The following is a 10,029-nucleotide window of genomic DNA, read 5'->3' on the forward strand; positions in this document are numbered from 1 at the left end:
ACTACTTAGTAACTTCATTGTGTGCCCCCCTAGTCCTAGTATTTTTGGAAAGAGTAAACAATCGATTCATGTCTACCTGTTCCACTCCACTCAGTAATTTATATACCTCTATCATATCTCCCCCTCAGCCATCTCTTCTCCAAGCTCAAGAGCCCCAGCTGCTTTGAACTTTCCATATAGGGAGGTTGTCCCATCCCCTTCATCATTTTTGTTGCCCTTCTCTCTACCTTTTCTAATTCCACTATATCATTTTTTGAGATGCGGTGACCAGAACTGAACACATTATTTGAGGTGCGGTCACACCATGGAGCAATATATAACATTCTCAGTTTTGTTTTCCATTTCTCTCCTAATAATTCCTAACATTCTATTTGCTCTCTTAGCCGTCGCTGCACATTGAGCGATGAAACCTAGATCCTTTTCCTGGTTAGTGACTCCTAATGTGGAACCTTGAATTATGTAACTGTGGTTTGGGTTCCTCTTTCCCAGATACATCACTTTGCACTTGTTCGCATCAAAAGTCATCTGCTATTTGGATGCCAAGCTTCTTAGACTCATAAGGGTCTCTTGCAATTTTTCACAACCCTCTTGCAATTTAACAACTTTGAATAACGTGGAGGGGCATAATCGAACGTCGCCGGCGAAACAGATCACCGGTGATCTATTTTGGCGGCGGCGCAACAGCTGGCCAGAACCATATTATCGAAAAGAATGGCCGGCCATCTTTTTTTTCGATAATACGGTCTACGCCGGCCAAATGCCAGAGTTCGCCGGGTTTGAGATGGCCGGTTTTGTTTTTCAGCGATAATGGGAAAAAATGCCGGCCATCCCGAACCCGGCGAAATCCAAGGCATTTGGTCATGGGAGGAGCCAGCATTTGTAGTGCACAGGTCCCCCTGACAACGCTCCCACATGCATAGCTCCCTTACTTTGAGTGCTGAGCCCCCCAACCCCCCCCCAAACCTACTACCCACAAATGTACACCACTACCGTAGCTCTTAGGGGTGAAGGGGGCAACTACATGTGGGTACAGTGGGTTTTGGAGGGCTCCCATTTACCAGCACAAGTGTTACAGGTAAGGGGAGATGGGCCTGGGTCTGCCTGCCGTAAGTGCACTGCGGTACCCACTAAAAGTGCTCCAGGGATCTGCATACACGCAGGCCTCTAGGACTTGTTGCTACTGTATAACCTTGGCACACCAGTTGACACCTGAAGACTAATCTCTTTGAAAAAGTCATTTATTTGAATAAGCACGTTTACTCACAGTTAACTGCATATCAGAGGTTGTGCCCCACTGGCAAAGAGTCTACCTGGTACTGAGATTAGCAGTAGGTCAGAACTGGCAGAATGGTGTACAATGCCCTCTTTCAGCAACGTTCAAGGTAATAACTAAGTTCTCTAACGTGGGTAACACATGAAAGGGATCTCAAACTGGCTTACAAAAATGGCCACTACCTCATGGACTACCGGAAACAAAACTGGACACACTCTGACCCAGTTAGCAGGGGGGGAAAGCACCATGGGGAGTAGAGCCCACTACCCTACACCCACCACAATGCATTGCTGATGTGACTCTGCAGTGCACCTAACAGAAAAGATGTCACACTCACCCGACAGCCACATCACAACCAGGGAAAGGCTGTCAGAGGATAGAACACATTCTGCTGTCATGGAGGTGGGTACGGCATTTGAGGCTGGCATAGAGGCTGGCAAAATATGTTTATAATTGTGTTTTTAGTGTGGGAGGGGGTTGGTGACCACTGGGGGAGTATGGGGAGGTCATCCCTGATTCCTCCCGGTCGTTATCTGGTCAGTTGGGGGCACCTTTTTGAGGCTTGGTCGTGAAAATAAAAGGATCAAGTAAACCCGCCAAAATACTGATGAACGCCGCTTTTTTTTCCATTATCCGCGAAAGCCGGCCATCTGGTAGCCACACCCATGACCGCCCATGTCCCGCCTTCACTACGCCGCCGACACGCCCCCTTGAACTTTCGCCGGCGAGGCGACAGGAAAGCAGCGATGCTGTCAAACAAGCCGCTTTCGATTATACCGATTTGGCCGCTTTTGAGAGATGGCCGGCGATCACTTCGAAAATAAGCCTGATGTGTCATCAGTAAATTTAATTACCTCACTAGTTATTCCCATCTCTACATCATTTATAAATATGTTAAAAAGCAGCGGTCCCAGCACAGACCCCTGGGGAACCCCACTATCTACCCTTCTCCATTGAGAATACTGACCATTTAACCTTACTCTCTGTTTTTATTTTTTTTATTTTTTTACATTTGTATCCCACATTTTCCCACCTATTTGCAGGCTCAATGTGGCTTACATAATACCAGTAGCGGCAATTGCCATTTCCGGTAGTGAAACAAATACAGAGAGTTGTAGAATAAGGTTCATGTGTTATAGGCACATTGGGGAATCGTAGAGGGGAAGAGTTGCGTAGAGTCTATTACGAGCTTTGGTTTCGTTGTGTTGCGAGGTTTAGGCACTTAGGTTGGGTTGGATGGGTATGCCTTTTTGAACAGGTTGGTTTTAATGCTTCTATCTTTTAACCAGTTTTTAATCCACAATAGGACATTGCTTCCTATCCCATTACTTTCTAATTTCCTCAGGAGTCTGATGCATGTTTCAGGGTCAGGGATCAGGGTCCTGGATTTGATATACCAGCTCTCTGTGGCACAACCACAGTGGTTTAAATATATTATATTCAGGTACGTTCCTCTATTCCTAGTGGGGCAATGGAGGATTAAGTGATTTGCCCGGAGAGGGTGGATTGACAGGGCTTTCAATGACTGCTTGAGTTGCGGAGGCCCCAAGTTTGTTGTATCTTTATTGAACCATAGTCACAAGTTTACAGATATGTGATGATCAGTGGCGTAGCTAGGGGGGAGGCGCAGGGGGAGCAGTCGCTCCCCCAATTAGATTTCTCAAAATTAATTTATTTATTTGTTACATTTGTATCCCACATTTTCCCACCTATTTGCGGGCTCAATGTGGTTTACAATAGTACCGTAGGGGCGTTCGCCAATTCTGGTATAAACAGTTTCACAGTGATGTTATGGTAGAATAGGGTTCATGTGGAACAAGCAAACATATTAGGGAATCATATAGAGGAAGAGTTACATTATGTCCATTACGTTCTTTGGTTTCGTCGGTTGCTAGGGTTCAGGTATTTAAGTAGGGTCGGTAGGGTATGCCTTTTTGAACAGGTAAGTTTTTAGTGATTTCCGGAAGCTTAGGTGGTTATCCGTTGTTTTCACGGCTCTTGGTAGTGCACTCCAAAGTCACGTGCCTATGTAGGAAAAGCTGGATGCATAAGTTGACCTGTATTTGAGTCCCTTGCAGCTTGGGTAGTGGAGGTTTAGATATGTTCATGTTGATCCGGTTGTATTTCCGATTGGTAGGTCGCCAAGGTCCGCTATGTATCCCTGGGCCCCGCTGCAGATAATCTTATGAACCAGGGTGCAGATCCTGAAAGCAATACGTTCTCCGACCGGGAGCCAGTGCAATCCTTCACGGAGGGGCTTGGCACTTTCGAATCTCGCATTGCATCCACCCCACCTTCCCACTTTCACACGGTGGTGCCATGGCGGACGCAGTACCGCCTATGCACATGCGCTTCCACCTTCCTGCTTGCACGCCAGTGCCTGAACAGGAATGTTGCAGAAGTTGATCATCGTCAACTTGTCATCACCTGCCTGCCAGAGCACCAGACTGCTGCTGTTAGCCACCCAGTGCCCGCACACTCCCCATCTCCTGTCCCCTCACTGTACTGCCTGCAGATGTGCTTGAAGCCAGGAGAAGGAGAATGTCATCCAAAGAGCTGCTCAGCCGGAGCCACAGTGGCCATTGTGGTAGTAACTTAATCATTGTTACTTACTACATGGCCAGCTTGTAACTGCGGCTGAGGTGAGCTCTTTTGACGACGTTCTTCTCCCTCCTTCTCCTGCTTCAAGCAGTGGCAGGCAGGCAGCACTGTGGGGGCCCGCGGGGCCCAGGCCAGGGTCCTCCTCTGCTCTGCGCACGGTCTGCGTCGCCCGGTGTGTGGTTTGGTGCAGGGCAGCCAGCAGTTCGGCAGCGGTGCTTGGCCTTGGCTGTGTGAGGCTGTTGTGGAAGTGAGCTGTTCTTTCTTCATTTTTGACTGCTGGCTGGCTGTAGGGGTAAGGTAAGAAGGGTCCAGGGACTCCATGGCAAGTGCTGTGTGAGATTATTAAAAATAAATGCGTGTTCCATCTGTAAAAAGTCTAAAGCTGTTCCAGGAGGATAAGCATTAGGCAGTGCCTTTAAAAGGTGGCGGACAAAAGATTTTGCTTTCTTTTTTACTTATTTGACAGCTTTTTAATTTATTTGAAAGCTTCCTATAACTAGATTTAAATATTATGAAATAAAAATTGAACATCAATAAAAAAGCTTAAAATTATTATAGCTGGTAGAAACAGTAGTTATAATCTTTGTATTTTGTGCTAATTTTTCTACACTGTTCTATACAATACAGCTGGAGAAATTTCAGTGAGAATAACCTGTTTCTTGATCTTAACTATTCATCTGTTTCTGTAATCTGCCTTTGGAAAGCCTGGTGTTTAAAGATGGAATATATTGAAATTGAATTAAACTCTCCTTTCTTTGGGGCACATGGAATCACATCTGCATATGATGTCTGTTTTGGTCACTTGCAGACTTATTTTCAAAAGAGAAGGGCACCCATCTTTTGACACAAAATCGCAAGATGGGCATCTTTCTCACAGGGTCGCCCAAATTGACATAATCAAAAAGGTGGCCCAACTCACCAGATGAACCACCCGGAGGAAATGGGAATGACTTCCCCATACTCCCCCAGTGGTCACCACCCCCTCCCACACTAAAAAATAAAAACCTTTTTTGCCAGCCTGTATGCCAGCCTCAAATGTCATACCCAGCTCCCTGACAGCAGTATGCAAGTCCCTGGAGCAGATTTTAATGGGTGCAGTGCACTTCAGGCAGGCAGACCCAGGAACATCCTCCCCCTACCTGTTACACTTGTAAGTGTTGAGCCCTCCAACCCCCCCCAAAAACCCACTGTACCCACATGTAGGATGCCCCCCTTCACCCATAAGGACTAGTATAGTGGTGTAAAGTTGTGGGGAGTGGGTTTTGGGGGGATTTGGGGGGCTCAGCACCCAAGGTAAGGGAGCTATGCACCTGGGAGGTATTTGTATATTTTTTAAAAATTGTTAGAAGTGCCCCCTAGGGTGCCCGGTTGCTGTCCCTGGCATGTCAGGGGGACCAGTGCACTACAAATGCCTGGCTCCTCCCACGACCAAATGCCCTTGGATTTCGCCGGGTTTGAGATCCCCCTTTTTTTTTCCATTATCGCTGAAAAAACAAAAACGGCCATCTCAAACCCGGCGAACTCTGGCATTTGGCTGGGCTAAACCGTATTATCGAAAAAAAAGATGGTCGGCGCCATCTTTTTCGATAATACGGTTCTGGCCAGCTGTTACGCCCCCGGCCAAAATAGATCGTCGGCGACGTGTCGATTATGCCCCTCTAAGTTTCCTAAAGTGTGAATACATCCAACATTTGCTTATCTTGGGGTTGCTGGTGAGCACCAATTTTTATCAGTGCATAATTTATGATGCCATTTATAGAATTACCCCCTGTATGCATAGCTTGTAGGGCATCCCGTTGAAGATTTTTACTAACATTTATTTTCATTTCTTTGTGTCTTCAGGTGTAAAGGGATTCTTTTTTTTTTTTTTTTTTAATCAAACACCATATCCGCCTCAAAGCAGCACTTCGGCTTTCAATCACATCTTTGTTGCTGACACATTCCTAAAAACTTCCCTATACTGTATGAATAATAGGAAAAACCAAACTCGTGCTGAATCCATATATATGTCAGAGAACTTGACAGCAAATGCTTGAACCTCGGTGTCCTGACCACAGTCTATGAGTATGCCAAAAATAAGCAATTCTTCCTGAAAATGGTCAACTTGTTCCTCAATTCTTCCTGCAGCTGTACAGCGGGTTGGATGTTCTACTGCTGTGCTCCGCATATCCTGTCGCAATGTTGAAAACACTGAGCAGAGCACTCCCTAACCCATGTACCACCTCTTCAGATGGACAGGATGAACAGTTTGCTTGCTTGGATTTCATGTCTACTGTGTGTCTTGAAGACTGGTGAGTTCTGAATAGCTGCAATTTTATTTCGTTTTTGTAACACCATTATAACCTCTCTTAAAATGGTCTGAACCAGTTTGGCTTTTGCCCCATTCCATCTGTGGTTTGTAGTTAATGTCACTAGGGCTCCAGTTCCCACACAGACACTGGGGTAGATTAGAGCTTGGTCAGCATGTCACATTAACCTGGCTAAGGTAACACCCTGTCTGAAAGGCTGAAGGGTTCAAGCTTTTCATCTGTCAGGGCTGCTGACAGGCAGTCATGTTTTGGGGGATAGTGGGGCCTTGCAGGGGTGACTACTTGATAATACCTACAGTAAATGGTTTCGCGAAACTGCTGCAGGGAGTCTCGGCAGCCATTTTTTAAAACACAACCGGCGCCGGGGCAGAATAGCAGCAGCAGGCAGGAAAGAGTGTTGTTCTTTCCTGCCTTCCCCCCCCCCCCCCCTGCAGAGGCCACTAGACTACTAGGGTCCTTCAAGGTAGGGCGACTCATACTACCCCTCTCCTCAGACCCTTCACTGCCGCCCTAGCCATTTTTCGCATCCTGTTCAACTTCTTCTACTAACCTATAAATGTACTCACTCTGCTGCTCCCCAGTATCTCTCCACACTCGTCCTTCCCTACACCCCTTCCCGTGCACTCTGCTCATGGATAAATCCTTCTTACCTGTTCCCTTCTCCACTACTGCCAACTCCAGACTTCGCGCCGTCTGTCTCGCTGCACCCTATTGCCTGGAATAAACTTCCTGAGCCCCTACGTCTTGCCCCATCCTTGGCCACCTTTAAATCTAGACTGAAAGCCCACCTCTTTAAACATTGCTTTTGACTCTGTAACCACTTGTAAGCACTCGCCTCCACCTACTCTCCTCTCTTCCTTCCCGTTCACATTAATGATTTGATTTGCTTACTTTATTTATTTTTTTGTCTATTAGATTGTAAGCTCTTTGAGCAGGGACTGTCTTTCTTCTATGTTTGTGCAGCGCTGCGTACGCCTTGTAGCGCTATAGAAATGCTAAATAGTAGTAGTAGTAGGGTTGTAGTGTGCTGCTGTGGCATAGCCTCTGTGCTCTCTAAGCCTCTGGGCCCTCGGGCACTGCCCAGTTTCCTGAATGGTCAGACTGCTCCTGCTACCTAGCAAACTGGCACTGCATTAGCTGCAATACACTTAGGAGGCAATTCCATAAGTAGGTGCCTCCATTTTAGGTGCCCTGTTGCAGGGCGTATCGGACTCTGGCGGTAGGGGGGGGCAGAGCCAGAGGGAGGGGGCACATTTTAGCCCCCCCCCCTGGTGCCACCGATCCCCCCCCCCCCCGCATTTCCGCCCCCCCCCCCCCCCGCCACAAATGACCTCTCCACCCCCTCCCGCCGCCGCCAACCCTCCCCCCCGCTGCTCTCACTTACCTTTGCTGGCAGGGGACCCCAAACCCCCACCAGCCAAGGCCTCTCTTCCATGTAGGCTGAAGTTGCAATGCTTCCTGTTCTTCTGAGTCTTACGTCCTGCGTGTACAAAGCGCAGGACATCAGACGAGTTCCAAATTCTGAGTCTGACATCCTGCACGTTGTACGTGCAGGACGTCAGACTCAGAAGAACAGGAAGCGTGCAACTTGCATCCTGCACGGAAGAGAGGACTTCGGCTGGGCGGGGGGGTCTTGGGTTCCCCGCCAGCAAGATCGGCGACGGGTTGGTGGCGGGCGGGCGGCGAGAGGGGAGGGGGAGTGGAGAGGGTCGGTGGTAGAGGGTCCAGGGCGAAATCTCGGGGGCCCGGCCCTGTGGCCCCACGCAGATACGCCCCTGCCCTGTTGCCACATGGTGAGAATTATTCTATAATCAGCATCTGGAGGCCCAGCTTCCATTATTGAATACTAGTAAAAAAGGCCCGCTTCTGACACAAATGAAATGGGCGCTAGCAAGGTTTTCCTCAGAGTGGTATGCTTGAGAGAGTGTGTGCTGAGAGTGACTGTGTGAGAGAGAGAGAGTGAATGTGTGTGTGTGTGACAGAGAGGAGAGTGAGACTTGGTGCGAGTGTGTCTGTGAGAGAGAGAGTGTGTGATTCTCCTCTCCATCCCTGCCCCCCCCCTTCCAGCCACCCAGCGTTCTCCTCTCTCCCCTGCCCCCCCTCCAGCCCCCTCCTGCCACACCAGCGATTCTTCTCGCTCTCCTGATTACCTCCGTCGAAGTGGCCGCGTTATTGAAAGCCCTGCCTGTCTCTGGCCTTCCCTTCGAGTTCGTTCCCTCAGAGTCCCCGTCCTCACGGAAAGAGGAAAATGACATCAGAAGGCAGGACTCTGAGGGAACAAACTCGAAGGGAAGGCTGGAGACGGGCAGGGCTTTCAATGCGCGGCCGCTCGACGGAGGTAATCAGGGGAGCAAGGAGAATCGCTGGTGGCTGGAGGGGGGGGGCAGGGGAGAGAGGAGAATCGCTGGGTGGCTCGGGAGAGACCTGTGAAGTGATGCATGCGCGGCACGTCGTCACAGCTCATTTATATAGTAGGACTAGCATAACCTGGCATCGAAGGTACTTCATATTACATGCCCACAGCTTACACCAACCATAGACCCGGCATAACTGTGAGCAACTGACAGTATTCAGTAAGTTACTCACTGGTGAATGGAAGTAGGGTTTACCATTGGTCAGTTTTGCCCGGACATGTCTTCTTTTTGAGGACACAGCCGGGCAACCGGGCAGGTTTTTGCCATCCTGGCCGTTTGTTGGGATTTGCCGGACAATGGGCAGGCTGGTGGATGGAAGTGGCAGGCGGGCATCCTATCCTCCCGCGCTCCCCTCCTTAACCTTAGTGTGGTGCCTGGTGGGCTAGTGACCTCTTTGGGGCAGGAAAGAATTCCCTCTTTCCTGCCTGGCATGTCTGCAGACTGTCTTTCTCCAACACCGATTTGAAATGGCTGTCAAGAGTTCAAGCAATGACCTTGCAAGTCTCGCAAGGCCACCATTTGAACTCTCAGCAGCCATTTCAAATCGGTGTTGGAGAGAAAGACAGTCTGCAGACATGCCAGGCAGGAAAGAGGGGGCTATTTCCCTGCCCCAAAGAGGTCACTGGACCAACAGGGCACCACACTAAGGTAAGTGAGGGGAGGAGAGGTGTAGTGAATGGGTCCTGTGGGTGAAGGGAGGCTGTAAAATTAGAGAGGGGATCTACAGGGGGGGAGAGAGGGAATCTGGCTTTCTTGGGGGATCAAAGTGACAGGGGGCGGGGCAGAGTGCAACAGAGGGCGGAGTGGGGGTGTGACAGGGGGGCAGGGCATGCCTGTTTTCTTAGGGCAAATATGGTAATCCTGTCATTTCCTCCATGTTCCACCTGTGCTTATTACCTCCCCCCCCCCCCCCCAACCCCCCCACCCCCCCCCCCCCCCCCCCCCCCCCCCCCACCCCCACCCCCCCCCCCCCCCCTTCACTTCTTCACATTGTTACAGAATAGCATCTAAGCACCCAGCTGGCACTTTTGTGTGTGTCAGTGGCATATTTATTCCAGGTGCGTATGTTGTATATGCACACCCTGTCAGACTGCCCCCCCCCCCCACCCGCCGATGCCTTAAAATCATCTCCCTCCAGTCTTCACCTGAGCTGCCTGCAGCCTGCACGGGACTTTCTTATCCGTCCCACCCTTCTGATACAACCCCTGTTTTGTCAAGGGCAGGATGCTTCAGAGAGAAAGTCCCGGCGCAGGCCACAGGCAGCCTACGAGTGCCGCTGCCACTGACATGGAGAAGACTGGAGCAGAACGGAGGTGATTTTAAGGTACTGGGAGGGGTGCAGGGGGTGTGGGGTGCACCCCCTGTTAAAAATTCCTGGCTATGCCACTGGTAAGTGTACACTTAAGGCATGTAAGTGCTAATATTCTTGGCA

The 10,029-nt window shown here is 49.5% G+C and overlaps 1 protein-coding gene across 1 annotated transcript in view; it reads left to right on the forward strand.

Moving 5' to 3' along the window:
- The first annotated feature begins 6,090 nt into the window (after positions 1-6,090).
- The window catches only part of SIGLEC15 (sialic acid binding Ig like lectin 15), a 39,946-nt gene continuing 36,007 nt past the window's right edge, over positions 6,091-10,029 (forward strand). Inside the window, exon 1 of the mRNA XM_030191897.1 lies at positions 6,091-6,165. Coding sequence (XP_030047757.1) covers positions 6,105-6,165 — 61 coding nt within the window. The 5' untranslated portion in view covers positions 6,091-6,104. The remainder of the gene's footprint in view (positions 6,166-10,029) is intronic.

This window comes from Microcaecilia unicolor, chromosome 2 (genome assembly GCF_901765095.1).
Source record: "Microcaecilia unicolor chromosome 2, aMicUni1.1, whole genome shotgun sequence".
Lineage (NCBI taxonomy): Eukaryota > Metazoa > Chordata > Amphibia > Gymnophiona > Siphonopidae > Microcaecilia > Microcaecilia unicolor.